The sequence below is a fragment of the Saccostrea echinata genome, unplaced genomic scaffold (genome assembly GCF_033153115.1).
Source record: "Saccostrea echinata isolate AGI-Se365-2 ecotype Australia unplaced genomic scaffold, CSIRO_AGI_Sech_v1 ptg000022l, whole genome shotgun sequence".
Classification (NCBI taxonomy): Eukaryota; Metazoa; Mollusca; class Bivalvia; order Ostreida; family Ostreidae; genus Saccostrea; species Saccostrea echinata.
The window spans coordinates 13287401-13310966 of record NW_026889771.1 but is presented as its reverse complement, the minus strand read 5'-3'; the positions used below and the strand labels follow the sequence as shown (position 1 = coordinate 13310966).

The window sequence follows — 23566 nt, the reverse complement described above, 5'->3', positions numbered from 1 at the left end:
GAAATTGCAAAAAGCTGACCTTAATTGAGATTTTTGAAATCCTTGTAATGTCTACTTATTTGTCAGTAGCTTACCTCACCTATACCATGGATAATCTGGACACGATTTTAATTTATGAAATAGTTTTTTAAAATTATTTTTATACCAGAACATGAATGTAAGTCTTCATGCTATGAGTAATTAAGTCCACGGAAGGCAATAATTCATATCAGACACAGCATGATAATTTCAATATTTTATATTTTAATTCTTTTCCATGTTGTCTTTGATGATGTTTTTATGTTCTTATTTTTCCCAGTTGGATTTTCCCACACACGAGTTGGTATTTAATCAGACCACTATCATTTGACGAGCATTTAGTTGATATTATCTCCCTTTAACCATTGATATTTTTTTTTGTGTGTAAAAATTTTGAAATATTTCCAATTAAAAAAAGTAACTGTAACAGTGTCAACTGAAAAAAAGATTCTTTCATTTAAATGGACTGACAATTTTGAATTGATTTAAACCAATGGGGGTCAATTATGGACACTCGAAAAGGACAACATTTGCAAACATGATTGCATTGAACAAATAGAATTGGAGTGTTCAATTGGATGAACACAGATTCATTGTTTCCTATGCAATTATAGAATTATTATGGCTTCTTCCCCGGTTACCTAAATGTGAAGGAGGGTGCATTTAAAGGCAACACTTAAGTGCGGATATTACTGTCCTGTGACAGCATCTAGATTGTTTTCTGTAAAACATTACATTGTAACATAGAAAAAAGGGGTTAGTCCCATTATTTTATATATATCAAGCACATGAACATGTATATGGTCATTTTTTTGTTATAAAATGGTTACACAGAAATATAGATTTGGATTCCTTGTTAATTGGTCAATCTAGTCTTAAGGTATGTCACTCATCAGCATTTGAGAAAATGGTTTGAGACATGGTCAGAACATCTAACTTCCAAACTATTTATTACAATTCAATTTTTATAACAATGAATTAAACAATGCAAACTACAAAACATTTAATTTAAAAACTGCTCACAAAATCATAAAAAAGAGATTTATTGGGGACTATTTCTTGTAGTGGAAAGGATAATTAGAAGAAAATTCTTCATATTGACACATTTCTTCAATTTAATATCTTGGAACTTTAGCCTTACATATTTTTACTCTAATTATTTTTTTCCGTTATTATGTGCTAGGAATATTAAATATAGGTTTCAATTAATACATTTTTAGAACAAACTTTACACATGCACTCGACAGACTTTGTCAGGAAATGAAGAAATGTTGAAAAAGTCCAGATAAAAGTTTGTTATTTTTTGGCTTGGAAATCAAATATTTTTACCAGTATCTCAAAATTTACAACACTTCCCCAACTTTTTTCTTTCATAATTTCAAACAACAAAAGCTTCCAACCAATCAGCACTAAAGTTATAAAAAGCCTGATACAAGAAAATTTTTTTTTGATATTTTTAGTGCAAAAAAGGTTACACAATTATCTATACGCATTAATTTGAATGATTTTAAAATAACAAATAATATTATCGACATAAGAATAGAAATAGCCATTGTTGATTGACAATACATCGTCGATATATCTAAATGTCGAGTTGAAGGCCACAGCAAGTGTTTTCTTCTTTTCACGTACAAGATTTTGGACAAATTCTGCTTCATATGAATACAAAAAAAGGTCTGCTAATAACGGGGCGCAATTGGTACCCATGGGAATTCCAATAGATTGTTGGAAGACCTGGTCTCCAAAAACCACATAGATATTGTCAATCAGAAACTCAAACATCTTTTTAATGTCAACTTCAGAGTACTTGTTTGTACAATCAGAATGTTTTTTAACAAAATAATTTTGCAAATGACCAATGACAAGGTAAGTTTATTTACGAGTTCCATTTTTACATCTAGCAAAATATGATAAAGGTTAAAATAATTAACTTAAATGTTTATAATTTAAGTGCAAAAGGACAAGTTTATTGTACCTTTGCTAAGTAAGATGTACACTGACCCCCAGTTTTCCTTGAGATTTTGATTCTTGCTCTATTAGTAAATATCTAAAATATACTTCTCAAAAAATCCTTCACATAACTTATGTCAGGTGTGACATACCTTAAACAATTTTATTCTATAATGTGAAAATATTTTGCTGAATATATATAAATCTATTTAAATATGATCACTTTATTAATATTGATAAATGCAGCACTTGGAATAAATTAATAAGATATTGAACGAATGGAATGACTTCTGATATAAAACACATTTTCTAAATATATATTTGTTGATATGAAGTGAAGTGATGTTGTATTGACAAACAGATGTTGAAAAATATAATTTTATCCACTTCATTGATAAAGTATATTGCATCTCTCTGATAAAGTATATTACATATCTCTCTCTCCCTCTCTCTCAGGAAAATACAGACATGGTAAGACATGGTAAATATCACAATGGATTTATGCATGAATATAAATATATATTTTATACTGAAACAAACCATAAATCCTACGATTTTTAAATCGCACATATATTTACGTTGCTAAGTGTCAATACATACAAATGAAAAAAAAACAAAACAAAAACAGTTCCTTTGTTTTACGAGAGTTTCTCTCCAACAGAAATATAAAACATAAATTTAATAAAACACTGTTCCTTTTTTGGCTAAAAGTAGACACTAGTGGCTTATATACATGTAGATACATAGATGTATAGTACAGTCAGGAAGTACGAAGTCGAATAAAATCATGTTCATTCCCTTTAGTGCATACTGGACAATTCCCTTTAATCTGAAAACACTTGTCACAAACAACATGACCACAAACAGTGACCATGCAGTTAATCATATTAATGAGGCAACATTTACACATCATTTTTCTTCTCAATTCTTCATTTTTCTCTTTAACTTGTGTTGTATCTAAGTGTGAAATAACATAAATATGAATTTCCCTTCTGTTTAACTTACAATCTTAGCATCAAACATTCAGATTTAAATAAATATGCTTCGTGCTTCAACCCGTTGGATTGATTTTGGCGTTTTTTATGCACCACTTTTGTTTCCAATAAAGTTTGATGTTGTATTATATCGCATTATCGCTTCTGTGTGTTGTAACAATATTGTGGCTGGGAGACCACTGTTGTGAAATAATTTAGTGACTTGCATTTCTAGTCAAGAAACAGTTTATATGTCAACAAGCTTTCCTTGATGCTTGTATGTCTCCCAGCCAAATTCTTTTGTAATTGTTTTATGGATTAAAATTTTCGTCATTTAAATAAATGACATTTTTTTTTACACTTCATATTTTCTGTTGTATATATCTGCTTTGTTGCCTTGGACTACCAGTAAGGTTTTAACATAAAAATGCTTCATCGTTCAAAAAATGGAAATAATCATTTTAAATCTACAGCGGAAGGGAGTACTTGTAATTAAGTTCTGAAATATTTTTATTCTTTCTAAAATGGATGTTTTATATTATATATATATATATATATATATATATATATATATATATATATATATATATATATATATATATATATATATATATATATATATATATATATATATATATATATATACCTTTTGGTAATAACGCAAGAAGAGCACATCTTCTGTTTGGTTGATACAATTTTGATGGACTTATTAATCCCTCCTCCACACAGCTCCAAATCTCTGTTTTAATATCACACGCCTTTAACTCAACAAATCCTTAATTGGAAAAAAAAAACCAACACAATAATTGCATGGAATGAATTGATGTATGTCAAAATTATATTTTGAAATAAGAAAAAAAAAATCATTTTTCACCTTTTTGAGTTATTCTGTCAATGGCTTGTTTAATGAATACCGGCAGAAAACCATCTTGTAGAACTTCCTGGGCCGCGTCGGTCATAAGCAGATTTCCTTCGGGATTATCTATCACAATAAATTTGAAAAGTACATAAAATTATATTCAATTATGCTTAGTAAATATAAATAGAAATAATAAATAGTAATAGAAATGTCAAATGTGCAGATAGTAATGAAACATTACTTATTAAATAAATAATTATATCGTATAATAAAATATTCCGATCAGAGTAATACTTTTAGAATATACCTGTACTAAATAATTTGATGCCATTAAAGTTTGGCACCTCTTTTGGATCCTTTTCACTCTTTTCTCCCATTTTGACGCAGCTGTAATCCAAGTCTTGGGTAAAAAAGAGCATGCTTATATTTTTTAAGCTTAATAAAGACATAATATTTAAATTATTCTTTAAATGTATGAAAAGCAAATCAAAGTATCAACTGATTTTAGAAAAAAAAGAGTTATTTCATTCATTCAAAAGGAAATGTTTACCAAAATAAAATGAAATAAAATAAATATATAATTGCATTACAAGGACGTATAGCTGAACGGCATCGAAATATTTACAAGGAGAATATCAAAGTCGATTGTTTCAAATGACGCCTACATTACTTATTTTTGATATCGGTAAGTTATGAAGTATTCTAAAAAGAAAACTGATTGTCAAAACTGCTGTTTGTCGGCTGGATGCAAGAAAGTAAATGAAAATCTCTCTCTCTCTGTCTCTCTCTAAAGATTTAATATTTCTTTAAGGTAAAAATTAATTATTAAATTTACATGTGTCTTTATATAGACAAAGTACAAGTCTGAACTAAAAAATACAAACAAAATTTCTATTGGTACAGAACGTTGCTTTATTTAAGGAATATTCACGAGGTTAACGAATATACGATATCTCTGCTGAACTACGAAGATGAAATGCCACATTGTTCCATAAAAAAATAATATATATATCCAATAAAATTGTAAACTTAATTTTATCACAAAGATAGCTTATCAGTTTTTATTTGTTTATTTTATTTTTGGTGTGTGTGTGTGTGTGTTTTTGTCTTTTGTAATTTGCATATATATATATATATATATATATATATATATATATATATATATATATATATATGTCTGTTTTAATGAATATACCTAACTTTATATTTTTATTCAAAGGGTTTTTAACTTCCGCTCTGTCTTCCAACAGTCTATATTAAATCAGATCTCATTTTCTAATGCTTGGAATTTTGTTCAAATTGAGAACTTGTGGTTGATGCATATATAAAATACAGAAGTACAAGCTCTCGCCTTAGATATGCTGAATTACCAATAGAAGTCGGCCCATCGCTTTTATCGCACACTGCTCTTTTAAGATTATCAACTAAAGCCAACTTACACAAGAAGTTGTACTTTAATCTTAGCTATTTTTAGCAGTTTTAAATATCGCCATGTTTAAAAACACACAGGTCGTTAATATCATAGATGGTTTACTCACTTATTTGGATTAAAAACAACAGTTATATGTAAGATTCTTTAGTTTGAAATGTAAGTACAAAACATGCTGAATTCTATAAATTCATAAATATTGAATTTTTTTGATAAATGAATAGTTAACTTCTGGATGTCCTCCATTTGTATAATTTACACTTGGTTAATAGATACTTAAATATATCACAATGCTTGTAAAGCTAATAAAATATGGAGAGATAAACCAAATGTTCTATGTCAATAATGTTAGCACGAATTATATTTTGTACTGAATTAGTACTTTAGTTTTCATGTTTATAACAGATATTCAGGGCGAGGCATACTATTCTAGTTTTGTTTAGCTTTGCGCATAATTTTGCGCATTATGATATTAACCCTATCCAAAACATAAATTTTATGATTTACAGGCATTGAAAGAGGGTACCAGTAAAAAAATGTTTATTCAGCAATTACTCAGTATTAAGTGAACAGAGATAATTAAAAAAAGCACATAAAAGCTTCATAATACTTGTTTTCATCTACCCTACCCTTCTTTCCACCACACAGGCATATGATATATATATATATATATATATATATATATATATATATATATATATATATATATATATATATATATATATATATATATATATATATATATATATATATATATATATATATATATATAGTAAATATTAAATGTATATTGTGAAGAGATAGATCCACGAACTTGGAACCACTGGATGTTACAATAACACATAAAAGATTAACAAATTCCATCTATCATGAGATATTTTGGTAATTGAATTAGGGATAAACATTCATGGGATGTTTTTGAATTGGAAGTTCAGTAAACATATGAAGTAAGAGTCTTTTAGCTGACAATATTAATTGATTTAAAGACGCTTGCTGAGTAAATGATTTTTTTAATATTTAAATTTTATTGTAGAGACAATAAATAGTAGATAGCAATCAAAAAATGGGGATAAAAACCTTTTAAAAAAATTGTGATAGAGACATATGAAACATAATGCAACCCTCATATTAAAGTTAATCTGAGTAAATAATGGGGCTACATGTAAAATACATTCATTAAGCATATGATTTTGTTTGTTGATTCTAAATCTAGACTTGGTTGAACTCCTAAGTTTTCTTTATATTACTATTTTCCTTTTGCGGCTGAGCAATGGCCTAAGAATTAAGGAATAATTTTTTCAACGGTGATAATTTTATTATTTTGTCACTGATTATCTGCAAGCAAACATTAGAGGAATAATCAGTAAATAAATAGGAAGTAGTCCTATTGATTTAAAGAAAAATGAAGAACTATCAAGGATCTTTATATTCATTAACCAATAATATTAGAATAGCGATAGCTGTTTTTGAATGAAATTGTTACTTACAATATTATGATAGCTCCTCGATATTAGATTTTAAACACAAATAACTGCAGGAAATACCTATACTCGAGTCCGCTTACCGTAGCAGGTTCATTTAAATCACAGAACTCGGTAGTTTTATCCATAAAGCAACGTAAACTGTGATCAGACGCGAGCGAAGTGACAGGAATACCACGTTAGTTGATAAAACTAACAGCACGCGGTATAATTGTTTCTAGCCTGATTTCAGTATGCAGTGACACCATATAATCCTGCAATGATTAAGGATATAGAAAACACAAAAATTAATTTTATAATAGATGATCAATTATTTCTAGAAATGCTATTACTTGAGATAAAGGGTACCACTTTAAAATATTGCTCTAGAAAGAAAAAGGAAAGATACCTTGAAATAAACTTTTAAGAAGAAGAAATACAAGAACTAGAAATCAGCAGATTCTAACAATTCTCATGAAACTGTTGAAAAACTTTCTACTGCAAAATCTATATTGGAAGAACTTAGAAAACAATACATATAAGGTCTGTTTGTAAGAACAAAAGCTAAATGGGTAGAATATTGGGACAAACCCACAAAATATTTCTTTAGTTTAGAAAAAAGAAATTATATCAATAAAACAGTAACAAAATTAAAGCAATATGAGCTGCATTTTTTAGCATTTTATTTTGCTTCTTAAATGTGCTGTTATGACAAATCTCTATGTAATTTAAACATTTATGATCATTTAGACTAAAATAAAGTATTAATTTTGTTCAGAAGAAAGATTTCTGTGCAATGTATTATATAAACAAGATGTGTTTGTGAAACACTGATGCCCCCGTATGGCAGCTTATGGCGAAGGTTAAAGTTTCTTCAAATGCAAGTCAAAATCCAGGCCAAAAGATAAGAAATGTTGATACCCAAAGAAAAGTCTTGTCTCGAGGAATACACCAGTGAAATTTGAAAGACCTAGATACAACTGTTCAGAATTTATGGCGAAGGTTAAAGTTTTTTAAATAAAAGTCAAACGTCAAGGTCAAGGTCAAAGTGGTTGGTATCCAAAGGAAGATCTTGTCACAAGGATTACATATGTGAAGTATGAAAGCCCTAGCACCAACCATTTAAAAGTTATGGCCATGGTTAAAGTTTTTCAAAAGTAGGTAAAACTCCTAGGTCAAGGTCAAAGGGTCAAAGTGGTTGGTACCCAAAGGAAGGTCTTGTCACAAGGATTACATATGTGAAGTATGAAAGCCCTAGCATCAACCATTCAAAAGTTATGGCCAAGGTTAAAGTTTTTCAAAAGTAGGTCAAACTCCTAGGTCAAGGTCAAAAGGTGAAAGTGGTGGTTGATATCCAAAGAAAGGTCTTGTCGCAAGGATTACATATGTGAAGTATTAAAGCCCTAGCTCCAACCATTCAAAAGTTATGGCCAAGGTTAAAGTTTTTCAAAAGTAGGTCAAACTCCAAGGTCAAGGTCAAAGGGTCAAAGTGGTTTATATCCAGAGGAAAGCCTTGTCACAAGGAATACACATGTGAAGTTTGAAACCCTAAGCACCAACTGTTCAAAAGTTATGGCCAAGGTTAAAGTTTTTCAAAAGTAGGTCAAACTCCAAGGTCAAGGTCAAAAGGTCAAAGTTGTTGGTATCCAAAGGAAGTCCTTGTCACAAAGAATACACCTGTGAAGTTTGAAACCCCAAGGACCAACTGTTAAGAAGTTATGGCCAAGGTTAAAGTCTCATAAAATTTTGCAAAAGTATGTCAAATTCCAAGGTCAAGGTCAAAAGGTCAAATATGATGGTACCCAAAGAAAGGTCTTGTCACAAGGAATACACATGTGAAATATGAAAGTCATAGCTCCAACCAATCAAAAGTTATGGGCAAGGTTAAAGTTGACAACAGACAGACAGACAAACAGACAAACGGACAAACAGACAAACAGATAAACAGACAAACAGACAAACAGATAAACAGACAAACAGACAGACAGGACAAAAACAATATACCCTGGGATCTTTCGATCCGGGGGCATAAAAAAACCAATATTGTACAAGACGACAATAATGTAAATTTGCTTCAATCAAAGCTTATAAATAGTTCTTCAATTGCACATATGAACAAGAAAAATTATAAACATTCTTTTTTCTGTCATTGAAATAGTTAATTACAATAAAATTTCGACATCAAAGTTGCAGCTCATATTGCACTAATGAAATTGGTTTAACAATTACTTCACAACAGGAAATCCTTAAAGAAATTGAAAATTTTTATCTTAATCTGTACTCTTCCTGTGATAACATTTTATTAAACATAAATCTAAATGATTTGATATTTAAGGACAAGATTTGTAACTTAAATAAGGAGTCAGCTTCCAAATTAGAGGGTTTGATAACCAAGGAAAAAGCATCACTTGCATTGGAAAATATGAATAATGACAAAAGTCCAGGTAGTGATGGCTTCAATGTAGAGTTCTTTAAATGTTTTTGGAAGGATATTGGAGATCAATACTTCGATCTATAAAATTTGGCTTCTTGAAAGGGGAATTATGTAAAACACAGAAACAGAAAGTTTTGTCTATATTACCAAAAGGTGAAAAACCAAGGGAAAATTAAAAAAAAAAAACTGGGGACTTATCTCTCTCCTCAATGTTACATACAAAATTATATTCGCATATATTGGAAATAGACTTAAAAAAGTGTTTTAGATTATTTAGTCTATGAGAACCAAACGGGGTTTTGAAAGGAAGATTCATAGGAGAAAATACTCGACTTATATATGATGTGCTACACATACTACAAAAGAAAAACAAATCCGAGGGATGATGTTATTAATAGATTTTGAGAAAGCTTCTGACACTTTTTCCTTGAGATTTATGAACAAGACTTTAGAATTTTTTTTAGATTTGGTCACGATTTTATTAGATGGATATCAGTTTTATATAAAAATGCCACATTTGTGTTTTACAAAATGGTATTTTTTCAGACTTTTTCGCATAGGTGGAGGGTGCCGCCAAGGAGACCCTGTCTCGCGATACATTTTTAATCTGTGTGTCGAGATAATGGGTCACCTTATATATAAGAAAAATAAATTTTAGTGCATGTTTGTAAATATGTGTTTGGTCATTTTTTTAATTCACCCTATTAAAAAGATACCTTTACTAGTTTAAGATGTCAGGTTGACAGAAAGATTGTGTTTGTCCATCTTAAACTTTTTACATTTCCCACTGAGAAGGAGTTAAGTGGAAGGGGTCTTTTTTAAAAAAAAATTATGTGCACACTCTAGAATTAAGGACATACGCAATGTACCTTACCTATTGATAATTTTTCAAGATATTCTTAATTTAAGATTATAATGCCATCAGATGTTCGTAGACAAAAAATCAGCATGCATTACCAGGGGTTTTGAAAAGATATCAACTGATGAAAATTCTTGAATGATTCAAAGAAAAATATATTAAAATTACTAAATATATATTCTAGATTTTTTTTAAATCCAAACTTGATTTCGAAGAAGTGTACAACACCATATATAGAAATAAAAATATAGCACACAGTTCCTTCAAGTATTGGAACTCTTCAATTCCATGGAAAAAGGCAGTAAAGTTCAAATTACGTTGCGTATGTCCTTAATTTTTCATGTTACCTAAAGTATCTTATGTGAGTATGCCTCTACAACGTTTACTTTACTTTGTATCTTACAAATAAAGTTGGCTTCTTTGTTGATAGTTTTTCTTCTTGTAAGGTCAAGGGTCACTGGGATTGTTGCATCGTCTTAGCATGCTTTATGTAGATAGAACATGTTTGTTGTTCGAGCACAGCTAGTCATGTATCAAATAAAAACACTGTGGCCATCTTAGGAATTTACAGCAATGATCCAATAAAGCAATGATACACAAAAGGGAGAAAGGGCGGGTTATTTTATATCACCATCTGTGGTGCTGATAAGATGATAAGAGCAGACACAATCTAAATAAAAGCAAATATGTGTTAAGTTCCGAAATTCTGATTATTGCTGTACAGCGAATTTGAGGGAATATGCAGATTGAAAAATAGTTTTGGTTTCGAAATTTTATCAATTATCGATTATCTGTGATATTAACTAAGGTACAATTCCTGATAGACCAGTGGAGGATTTTAGGACAAATTTCGCAGCATGCCAAATGTCATTTAACTTTCTGATACACTTTTTTTTAAAAATAAATTTATTGATGGAACACCGACGATTACATTTGATCCTTCAAATATTGAGTTTTTCTTTTTTATACAAATTTGCATCTATGTCACAATATTAAAAAAGAATTGTGACGTTTTCACACGATATCACTTTTTGTGTCGTTTCTCCAATGCTCAAGCTATCTGTGTATTTTGCATCTCCAAAACCATTTCTAGCATATATCATTATATCTACACTACAAAGTTCTTCATTCTCATACGATGCAAATTCCTCGCCCTTATATTTTCTCCTTTATTATATTTGACATTAAAATACTTTTGTCTTTTTGGAAATCTACCTAATACTAAAAACGAGTGATTAAATGTTTTCAAGATACTCATTAGCTGTTAAATCATTGGAGGAGACTGCAGAAATGCGTTACAAATCATCACAGAAATAACATACATCAACTGCTCTGAACAACATCGTATATGGTGTTCTATTCAAGAGATTCAGAGATCACTATGCCCATAATACACTTTCTGATTCACATCTTTCTTTTAAGGGGACCGACTGGAGTTTTCATTGCGCAATACTTCGCGCAGCATAGTAAAATAGAGCTTATTTGCTCTTTTAAAGCAACTATTTTTACATAATTTATAAAAATTAACAAATTTGGGAAATCTAAGGTTAAAAAATCTAATTACGTTTTTATATAACTGATTTTTTAACGGTTTTTCAAATGATGGGTAGATAGACGTCGTAATAGCGTGTTTTTGACGTTATGAAAAACCGAAGTTCTTTAAGCGGGGTCATTAATTATGTCATAAAATAAAAAGCATAAAATAGATGCTCTTGAAATTTCAAACAAAGGAAATTAAGAATCTCACAATCATTTTTATTATTTTTTATGTAAATCTGTGGTATCCGTCATGTTTTGTTGTACTCCATTAAAACAGGAAAATATCACGATTTTTGACATTTTGAGATGCCCCCTCTGGAAACCAGACGGTAGAATTTTCTGTTTCTTGCCAAAAGTGTACAATATAGTATTACCCATCAAATAGTATAATTTGAGCAAAAAGTCTATAGTAGCATTTGTATAATTTGCTCCGAAGTACGAAAAAATAGTATTTTCCTATATAATCCTATAGTAAATATACCTGTATTTTGAGATGGCCCCTAAAAAATAACCAGACGGTAGATGTTCACTAAACTTGGCATGTATACTGAAGTCAGTGTAAGGTACATATGGTATAAATTTAAAGAGTTTCTCTATGGTAGTTTTCACACAATAAAACCCAAGTTTTTGAATAGTAGGTGCAGGTGGCTTCTCTTTGTCATTCCCCCGACCATCATCTGCTGTTTCTAAAATGTTCAATATTTGTAACTAGTAACTCTCCACTGATCTTTTGGAGATTTTCCAACAAAATTGAATCCCTTTAAAAGTTGGACAGGTGTCCCTCCCTTTCTCTCATAAATTTTTGATTTGCAATTGCTTGTCTGTAGTATGGAAATGTGACAATGGCACATATGTACCTGTTCATTTAGCATGCAACACCAAGGCGTATTCCATTTCAATTCAACAGCTCCATATATATGATAGTTTTGTCAAAAGCAGCATTGAAGTTTTGTTCACAAAACATCTCATTCAAAGCCAATGCCTGTTAAGTCAATCTACATAAGATATGTGAATTCTTTGCTTGGATAAAAAATATTCTGTTTGAATCGCAAAAAGAAGTCTCATTGATTATAGAAGAAAACATTAAAATGAATATGTTGCTTTCAAATGTATTTAATTTAAATTGCATTAACTGTGCTTAATCTATATTAAGACATGCATGCTTTTTCTTGTATTGCTGAGCGAAGCAAGCTTTCCACACTTTTTTTCAACTCTGAAATTGCTTGTTAAATATATGAAAATATCATCAGAGAAATACACTTTTGCAGATGTTGTTGTGCCAATAATTTTTTTTTTTACGAATGAATGGATATATACATACAATGAATTAAATGGTAGGGTCTTTTTTTCTTAAAAAGTAAGCATCGCTAAATATTTCATTCTATTTACAATATGAATTTAATGCTATAATTGTTGTTGACTTTCTCAATGCTGGAAATGTAATTTTTTGTTAAAATTAAAGCAAAGGGTCATTAAACGTTATAGACAATTTAAAAAAACAAATTAGAAAAGTAAGTTGAGATTCAGAATTATCATCCTGCAATCTCAATACTGGCATGTCCATGGCAAGTCATTCAGACTATATCCAGAAACCCAGAGTGCGTTTATCTGGCGTGTTTCATAACTCTGATATCACATTTCAAATTGAATAACTTCATATATATGTTTTCTTTATAGGAAGAAGCGCAAATGGCAGAACTTGAAAGTTTTGACCTAGAAGCTACAATAGGCAGGACTCAGAACGGCCCGGGTAATGAGACTTACTCAAAACAATTTCTTCCATGTTTAGAATCAACCAAGCTAATATTACATTGACGGGTGTATGGTATGTCGAAAAAAATACTAAGTATTATTCCTGTCAACTCGTAAACATATATTTCATGGTTACCGTTCACGGTAGCTCAGTCGGTAGAGCGCTCGCTCCGTGATCGGGAGGTCGTGAGTTCGAATCTCGGCCGCGACTGACCTAAGTCGATAAAAAATGGGTAGCAACTGTTCCTTCGCCATGCACTCGGCACTTTGAAGGAAAGTTGCGGGTCATTCGGATGAGACCTTAAAAACCGAGGTCCCGTGTCACGGCAGGCGTTGGCACGATAAATATCCCTCACTGCTCAATGGCCCTGAGTGCCGAGTAAAGGTCAAAATTTGAAGCCCTTCACCGGTATATGGTGACGTCTCTGTATGATTGAAAATTCTCGAATGAGACGTTAAACAACATACAATCAATCAATCAATATATTTTATGGTTTACTTTTAGCAATTATATATAATACAATTCATAATTATTCTAAATTTATTGGCATAAATTTACATTATCATTATGTGCCATATGAAGAACTCTTAATTATATAGTGCAATGGCAACTGTAATGTTTCATCTAAATGCTATTTCTGTATAATACTATGTAAAATTCTAGTCATCTTGTTGGGTATTTTTGCACAAGATGCAGCACATTCTGAAAGTTAAATGTATTATAACTGGCGCTGCGTTTTAAGCCTTTTGATGGAAAAGCTAGCAATAAAAATTCTAAGCTATACAAATTTATATATAAGTACATGTACTGGTTTCTTTTTTAAATTTTATATTTTTATTATGAAATTAAACAGAATTCCATTTCAATTCCTAAAGGAGACATTCCAACACTCCTATGAGCTTCACCTTCTTCATACAAAACAAATAGGGTGTTACCATGGAGAGTCTGATGGGTAAAGTAAATACGAGTAATAGCGTGTTTTTGTTTTGTTTTCTTTTATCTTTTAATTCATTCATTATTTTAAAACTCTAAATATACATATATATTATTATAACAGTAACTTGATCCGAAGAGCCGTATCACGTCAAGTTGACAGGCGCGGATCATCAGATCAAACGAGACGCGAAGCGTCGAGTTTGATCTGATGATCCGCGCCTGTCAACGAGACGTGATACGGCTCTTCGGATCAATTTACTGTTATAATGATAAATTTATTATATACCCCTTTACAACTAGCAAAATATAATAAAAAGGAAACTTTTTGGATCAATTACCTAACTTTTATACAGAAAACAAACCATTTTGTCAAGGAACATTTTGATGCGTGAGAATAAAAGCGTCACTTACCTGTGTACTACGTCATCAGTTTCAGAGAGGGGTGATATGGATTTAGAAAACCACAGTGTGGTGATCCGGAATGTCGGATCACACTGTCACGTGATTACATAAATTCAACAGTAAAACTGAGTGACAAACAGTTGGGTATATAATAAATGTATTTATATTTCAAAAACATTGGTCTCATTTTACCGTTAAAAGAGGGGAGAAAATTAACACTATTTGAAATCACTAAATTTAGAAAACAGTACTATCAAGCATATGATATATTTTAAAAGTACTAGATTTCAAGCTCATTAGTTAAAAAGATTTTTTTCCTGCACAATGCATATTTTTTCATATTATCAAAAATTCATGGTTAAAGAGAGATAATGTATTTTTTTCATTCACTGAAACCACAATCAAATTTTAAAGAAATTCACAAGGATCTGCTAGTTAATAAGATGAAATCAAAAATTCATATAGTCATGGTCAGCATGGTGAATATTTGCATAATTTCTACATAATTAAAATTCTTCTTTGGTTATTACTTAATTATATATTTCTTCTAAATAATGGATACACAAAAAATAAAGTTAAACTAAGAAGTAAATGAATTCATGCATGAATTGATAAAAAAGAATGGATTCATCATATCATAAATAAGACGAGGAACAAAGAACAAGAAACCACATATTAAGATCATGAAAATTTTTTTTTAAACATATTTATGTTTACGTATATGTGTATCAATTTGATAACTTTATTTTCTCATTTTATTTTTTAAAATACCTCTTTTATTTTCAGATGAAACTCAAAGCAAAGAATACCAGTATCAAAACTTTCAGGGAAGTGTGACGGAAAACATCGAAATAAAGATAACTGCCATATAACGGGGTGGAGAGCAATTTTAGTGAATCCTCATTTGACACATTATCTGAAGTGAATTCAGTTTACAGTTGAAATTAAACAGGCAACTGGAAAAACAGATCATACTTTAAGAAAAACTCCTTTCTTATGTTCCTTTACTTTCACTAAAATGCAATGGGATATATATTTGCAACAAATCAATGCAATAAATAAATAAAAAAAAAAATTATACATTTATTATTTATTTTAAATAATTGTTTTTAAATAGGCAAGCATTGTTTGGTGGACTCCAGTAGAGTTGGAACAAGAAAAACATTTGAAGTCATAAAATGATATAGTTGTTTCTTTTTGACGCTGTTTAAAGAAGCTCTAAATATTAATGAAAAATGTTATCAGATAAAGATTTACATATTGATTTTACCTCATTTTCAATATCGGGTGCCTGCCATATTTCTCTAGGAATAATGTTCAAAGACAATGAAGTGCAACATGTATCAGTAAAGAGAATTCACTGTTGTTTGCCTATATTGGGAAAATGGATGCAATAATGTTTTCAATTACTTTATCTTGGTCTAACATAATGTTAGAGATGTAAAAGTTAAAGATAACGAACATTGATCAACTCGTAAATAGAGCAGACAACATGAATCGTGAATTTGGTAAAAACACGGACCCGTTGAAACACCAGAGATGAGACTAGGTGCCTCTTATCTTTTTTAATTGTGCCATTTACTGTAGATTTTCTTTAATTCCATTTTACATCAAAGGTCAGATTACTCGAACTTTTCAGTGGGTAGTATTTAAAGCTTTCTTGAAAAGGGGAATATATTCGATATATATGCATAACAGGAAGACGTTTAAATTGTTCACTTTGTATATTAATTACTGCACACTATTACATTTGTATATATGTATATGATTTTACAGCAAAAAGATGTGCTTGCCTAACTTAATATAGAAAAAATAGTCTTTGATCAAGTAATGTGAAATTTCAATGATTACAGATTATGCACAAATGAAATTGATACACTACGAGAAACTAACAATACATTAAGCAGAATTTGTTTTATTCCCCAAACATGTACCTTTTTGGGGATATAATTTTTTGGCAATGATTTAAAGCCAATTTGACCAAATATGCATGGTTGTAAAAATGTTTCTCTGGGGAATTTGAGAGAAGGATAAAAAAATAATTTTATGCAAGACAGTGATTAAATCATTTATTAATATTATTTTTGATATACAATACAAATTATTTAATATATTATGCAAACAAACACAATACAAAACACCCCCCCCCCCCACCAAAAAAAGTTTGAGGTTTTTGTTTCAAACAACCACTAACTCAAAACATAAATACATCATTAATGTTTTTTCTATCACAAGGACACAAAAAGTGAAATATACATGTGTGTAAAAATAAAAACTGTTATATAAACAAATGTATCAGTTTACAAAATAACAAAAACAGTCTGTGTTGAAGGATTTCCAATGATGATATCCTGGTTAAAATTCAAAGTGAATTTTTTTAGGAAGACATTATTAGACCAAATACCATCAAACACAGAAATCCAATCATTACAAACAATCCCATCATTAATTTCCAGTTTTTTGCCTGTAAGTCATTCAGGCCATTGTGTGCTGACAGCAGATTGCTCTGTAAGACATTGTTACGGGTCTGTATCAGCTGAAGTTCTCTCTCCAAGACATTGTTTTTTGACTTTTGCTGTTGTAAATTTCTATTGCATTCTTCCATTGCAATGAGGAGTTGACCTGAGTTAAAGAAAACAAATACTGTATAAAGTGCATACTAGCGTTCTGAGTTTTCAAGACAAGTTACCCTTGTAAAAAAACTCTTGAGCTCTTCCTGTGATCATTAACATATTCATGTGACAATGTTCCTCTAGAAAACAAATGCCTTATGTGGATAACATTTATGTTGTGAAGATATTTCGTCATGATCTGCTGATACACTTTGACATCATATGCTGATAATTCAACATTAGATGCTAATACTTATACTGTTACACTTTAATATTATATACTGATATTTTCACATTATATGCCGATACTTTAAGATGATATACTCATATTTTGACATTATATGATGATACTTTAATAGGTTAAACATTGGGATCATGATACGTTTAAATAAAAAGAAATCGCCCAATCGCATATACATTTATTGGAACGAGTGACATCACGAACATAGATTCTCCCTAGCCTAACAGTTAATTTCTAGATGTCGAAAATGCTTAAAGAATCAATTATTGAGCGTTATTTTTTAAATAAATATAAATCCCTCTTCAACAACAATGCCCCTGAAATTTATCATATAACTTGACAGGATGGTCAAGAAATGAAAATCAATTCAAACAAACTTGAAGTGAGTAATAACATGATATAGTAGATTTTTCGTTCTTAGAAAAGCTAAAGATTAGCTGTTTGAGAATGATTTTTGACATAATTTTGCACCGTACATTTCATTTTTGAGGAAAAAAAAATAACACGAGGTTATCTGTTGGGAAAAGTTTTATTCATTCATAGTTTAAATGACCTTAAAAACATTGAAATTTAAGCTTAACAATTGAAGTACCTGATGTTTTACGGGATGAGTCACAAACTGCATTACCTTCAAGAATTCGTAACAAGCAGCCAAACTCTTGTACTGTTGGTCGATGTCCTGTAAAAAGAAAGGAGATAACGTAAAACAGAAGTTCCAGTCTGCATAGCTACAGTATGCTGTAACTAATGGTCAACAAAATATGGTTTACGAGGAATTAGTGGACTTTCCTTAATGTCCTATGCTGTTTCAAAAGGGACACAATCATATCATCTATATAGAGGATATTCAATGTTTTGTTGAATATGGAATTTATTTCACTCTTAGGATAATATCTTCACAAGCGCCAAGCAGGAGAGAAAATATCTAAATACCTGTCTCATGATTGAAATAAATTCCATATTCAACTACAAATACTGAATTTCTGCTTATTACATTTTCTTTGATTTCCCTTTACCTCTAGCTGTCTTTTCGTAACACAGTGTCATAGGCTTTGACATTACAGATGAGCGGTTGAGACATCATAGTTTTTGCGATTGTGAGATTGAAAACATTGTAAACATGGATTTCAACAAAACTTGGAGAAACTTGAGCAGTTTTATTTTCTGTCAGAATGGTTTATCAGAACAGGTATTTTTTCTTTTACAAAAAGGGGAAGGAAAATTGAGAGCTTTGTCGCACTTCTGGTACTCTTTCACAGTGTGACAAAATATCGCCTTTATTTAATAAATAAAACCGTTCACGGTGGCTCAGTCGGTAGAGCGCTCGCTCCGTGATCGGGAGGTCGTGAGTTCGAATCTCGGCCGCGACTGACCTAAGTCGATAAAGAATGGGTAGCAACTGTTCCTTCGCCATGCACTCGGCACTTTGAAGTGAAAGTTGCGGGTCCTTCGGATGAGACCTTAAAAACCGAGGTCCCGTGTCACGGCAGGCGTTGGCACGATAAAGATCCCTCACTGCTCAATGGCCCTGAGTGCCGAGTAAAGGTCAAAATTTGAAGCCCTTCACCGGTATATGGTGACGTCTCTATATGAGTGAAAAATTCTCGAATGGGACGTAAAACAACATACAATCAATAAATAAAAATACAGCATTTCACTGTTGAAAATGTAATAAATCTATAAATTCCATACTTCATTTGACTTAATACGTGTATGTTTACTTTACACTCTATCTTTATAAATGATTTATTTACTTTATACAATTTTTAAAAATTAAAATTTCTACGTTAATTTAAAAGAAGAAAACTCGGTGCATTCAGATACCTTTTTTATGATAATTTGAATGCCAATAAAATTATCTTGAAAATAATCCACATGAGTTTTTAAGAAAATGTGACAATACTCTTCCTTATTTGACTTGCACCAAAATCGTATCAATCCGATTGAAGTAACATACAGGCTTAATAAGCATTTGTTGCAGAAAAAACGTAAATAATTGAAAAGCATCTGCTATTTCTGGTTTAGATAATTTAATTTTGTCTTACTTGTATCAAAAATTTCCGAATGAATTCATTTAAAAACTTCTAATTATAAGGCAATTCAGTTACCCACCTAGTTCCTTCATAATGTGTTTGTACATGAGTCTAACATCAGTCTTGGGGTAATGCTTAAAAGCATTCATGTAATGCGAAACATCTTGCTCAAGAATATCATCCCATCCTACAAAGCATGTAACAACAGAAGTTATAATGTATTTATAATCACTGTTGCATACATTTGTACCTAAATAGATGAATAAAAAACAATTTTTACTACTAATTATTATTTTTTTCAAACTCTAGAATCAAAGTGATAGTTTACTCAACTAAAAATATAGCTGTGTGAGTAATAAATCGATGTAGTGTGTTAATGTTACAATGCAGATACATGTACTGACGCATGAAATTTCAAATGGCAGAATGAAAAATACATATACATGTAGGTTTTATCCCTCGATTCTAAAGATCTTTGCCTGTAGTTACTGTAACAGTAGCAACTTCATAAGATACATGGTTATTTTATTATTTGAATTAATCATTGCGATTTGAACAAAGTGCTTAATCATTTGAATATAATGCATCTGACTAATTTGCAATTATTAGTTTAAATATATATGTACCTCGACAATTTGAAAATTCTAAGGATACCTGCAAGTTTTTTAGTTTGATTTTTTTTAAATAAGTAGACTATCAATCAGATTCCTTAGCTTCATACATTGTAAATAAAAAATGAAAGAAATGCGACTAAATAGACCAATTTTTTTTTCCTCAAAAGAACATACCACATAGTCACTTCAAAATTCTGTAGAATATTTGAAATGAGGTGGATGGATTTGAATATAGCTTATTCAGTATGTGAATATACCGGATAGTCTGAGATGGGGAATGCTCCAAAGTCCAGAGCTCTGAAAATTTGCCCCGAAATATTTTCGACATATCAGTAAAAAAAAAAACGTTACTTGATTGCTCGATTGATGCTGATGTAATACAGTATACATGTACATGGACTCATAAGTTGTAAGTGATATATATTAGGGATGGCAATCGAATACAGAATTGCTAATCGGTTAATCGCAAGACGTTCCGACCGATTAACCGGTTAATCGTATCAACATACACATTTCTCGACATTTTTTTTCAAGTAGCTCTATCTGTATACACAAAAAGACTAAAAAAAGACGAAAGAAGTTAAAACATTTCATTTGTCTTATAATGGATCAGAAAACTACGGGCATATACTTTTTTTTAATTTCAGTTTCAGTGGGTAAGAAAAAATTAAGAAAAACATTAAATAAATCTAAGAAATCTTTGATAATTTTTTTAGAGCAGATGCCAAACAAGTTAATTCTGTATTGTCACCATAATCAAAACTAAATCTGAACTGTAGTCCTTAATTTACAATGTTTGTTTAATAGTTTAATTGGATAGATAACTGAAAACGACAAACATACCACTTAACGGTGCTCAGAATGATTCAATTATTATCGTTAAAGAACTACAGTACAGTCAGGGGTAACGACATAGTGTTTTCACAGTAATAACACAACATAAACTGACCAATTACCCCACGGTCTCAATTCGGAGAGCCATAATTACCTCCGAATCAGCTTAAATAGTTTCGTTCAACTGTAAATATCAAGCTTATGTGCAAAGATTTCGTTTTAAAATGTGAATAATAGGAAAATCGTGTTGTATTGTTAATCTTAAAAGGAATACATTGTATACACACTGTAATAATATATCGCTAAGATCATCATTGTTTCTTCATCTTTGATCACATATTCTGTGGATTTAAAATTTGTGCTTTCTAATATAGATAAGCAGATGAGGTACAAACATATACCAAAAGGAAAAAGAAACGCATGTTGAACTTTCGAAGTGAATTAATGTTATTTTTTTCGAACGTATTTTCCAGTATTTTATCTAACATTTTAACTCGTCTTTAATCATCAAGTAATCAACATCTCATATGATTTTGATTAATAATTCATGAGTCACTGAAACTCGTATGACGGTACCCTCCAAAGTGAAAATAAAAAATTCTCACTATTTCCTTTGCATCCATTGCGCGACTGTCACAACCTTGATTCTTCATCAGTGCATTTATCTATCTCAAAGAGATATTTTTCAACCCTTTCGAAAGGTATCCATTAGTTGGTCGAGGATAGCTGGGGCATTCCGACGCTTTAAAATCCTATAGTCCAGTTAGTCCCTCAGACTTTCGATAGGCGAAAAATATGAAACTTTACGAAACCAAGTGGTATTATAAGATTTGTTGACAAACCATGCACTTTTTTGTCTTCTTACTACTTTCCCTGCGTGACATCATACATTTTACGGTTGAGTAATTTTGAACACCCATTTAACAGGTCGAGACCACTATATTTTCTGACGTCAGCATAGATTTGCATGTTAAATTAGCTATCTGTTTACTTTACCAAGGGGAAACTCATTTTCAATTCTTTTTTTGATATTTATGAAAGAAATATTGAAAAAGGTGTATAATCTTTCATTTCTATATTCACATTTACAAAATTTTCTTTATGAAGCCTTATATCAACTTGTAATACATCAACGTAAACTATTGTTCAAAGTGCTATTGTGTCGATAAAGCAGTGAGAGTGTTTTTTTTTCACGTGATATACATGTACATATAGTTTTAGACAGCAGTAGGGGTGCGCAATTATTATTTAACTCCTCAATATCATCAGAACATTTTTATGTACATTTAAACGTCAAAGCGTTTGTACGATATTTGAAGCAACTATTAATCATCTAGAACAACTCCAATATTAAATATGAGCATGGAGCAGTGTCTTTGGAATATAATCTTTCAATTTAAGTCTTATAAAGTAAAAAATAAGCTGTAAAGTTTTTCCAGTGACCAAGTAAATATTATGCAATAGACCTACAAAAACCACATGTCGCTGTTGAATCGTAAACACGTAGTAGACTGTCATGCTTTGCGAATTGATTGGTTTGACGAAAAAATCGTCACGTGTTGAAAAATTCCTTCCATAAAAGGTAGTATACCCGACCTGTTTAAGTGCACAGTGACCAAGATACCTATCTGATCGGTTTTCATAATTTTCAGTCTTGCAGTCATATTTTCTCGCATGTAATGTTATCCTGCGTTTGTTTTTCCCTTCAGTGCATATCAAAATTAAGATTCTGAAATTTAAACATGACTTGTCATGGAACATAGAGTTGTTATACTTCTGATTTTAAAGAAATTCTTATAATTCAGTCAGATTATTTACTTGTCCATTGTTGTTGTGATTTATTACAGAACAGTTGGTTTTTCTTGCTGTCTCACCCTTACTTTATTTTCTATAAACAACAGGCGTGGATCCAGAAATTTTTTCGGGGGAGGGGGGTTTGGGTGGGGGTGTCGGTCCAATTTCTTGATAAAAAAAACTAAGCTCCTTTCCCAAACGTATCAAACCCAGAAAGTTTCTTGACAAGCAAAAAACGTAGAGTTCACGTTTTCTAGGGGGGGGGGGGGGTTCCAAAGTCATTTTTTATTTGCTTCAGTATATACTTTTCATAAGTTTACAAATTCCAGGGGGGTCCGCCCCCCCCCCCCGACCCCCCTCTAGATCCGCGCATGAACAAGTTCCATGATAGTACATAGGTGTATGTTATTGACTGTAATGACAAATATGATTTAGTTTAGATACCTGGTATATTTCAAGTTTATTCTGTATAATTGTGAAAGCCCTCCCCCCCCCCCCCCCAAAAAAACCCCACAAAGTCAGAAAAGGTAATCTAAATGATTGTTTGCAAAAATGAAGAGGTCTTTTGTATGTCAGCTGACCAAATCATATAAAAATAAAGTTCAAATAACATTTTCAAACTTTAGCCTTCTACGTAAAATCACGTGACCGTTTCAGGTAATACGGTGGATTAAAATGGTGGACATAAACATAAACATTAAAGTAAGCAAAACATATTTATGACGATCACGCATATTAGGCATACTAGTAATAAGACTCCCGATTTGATTCAAGATTTGAAAGTAATTAATGGAAATAAAATCTTTTTCTCCAGATCTTTCTGGA

The 23566-nt window shown here is 30.9% G+C and overlaps 2 protein-coding genes across 2 annotated transcripts in view; one reads left to right on the top strand and one right to left on the bottom strand.

Annotated features, from left to right (window-relative positions):
- Positions 1–23566, top strand: part of LOC133190446 (charged multivesicular body protein 5-like) — a 445151-nt gene that overhangs the window by 109304 nt on the left and 312281 nt on the right. The window lies entirely within an intron of this gene.
- Positions 2684–23566, bottom strand: part of LOC133190942 (baculoviral IAP repeat-containing protein 7-like) — a 128529-nt gene continuing 107646 nt past the window's right edge. Inside the window, exons 3-4 of the mRNA XM_061326623.1 lie at positions 3589–3717; positions 2684–2925 (exon numbers count right to left, since the gene is read on the bottom strand). Of these exons, the coding sequence (XP_061182607.1) occupies positions 2729–2925; positions 3589–3717 (326 nt within the window). The 3' untranslated portion in view covers positions 2684–2728. The remainder of the gene's footprint in view (positions 2926–3588; positions 3718–23566) is intronic.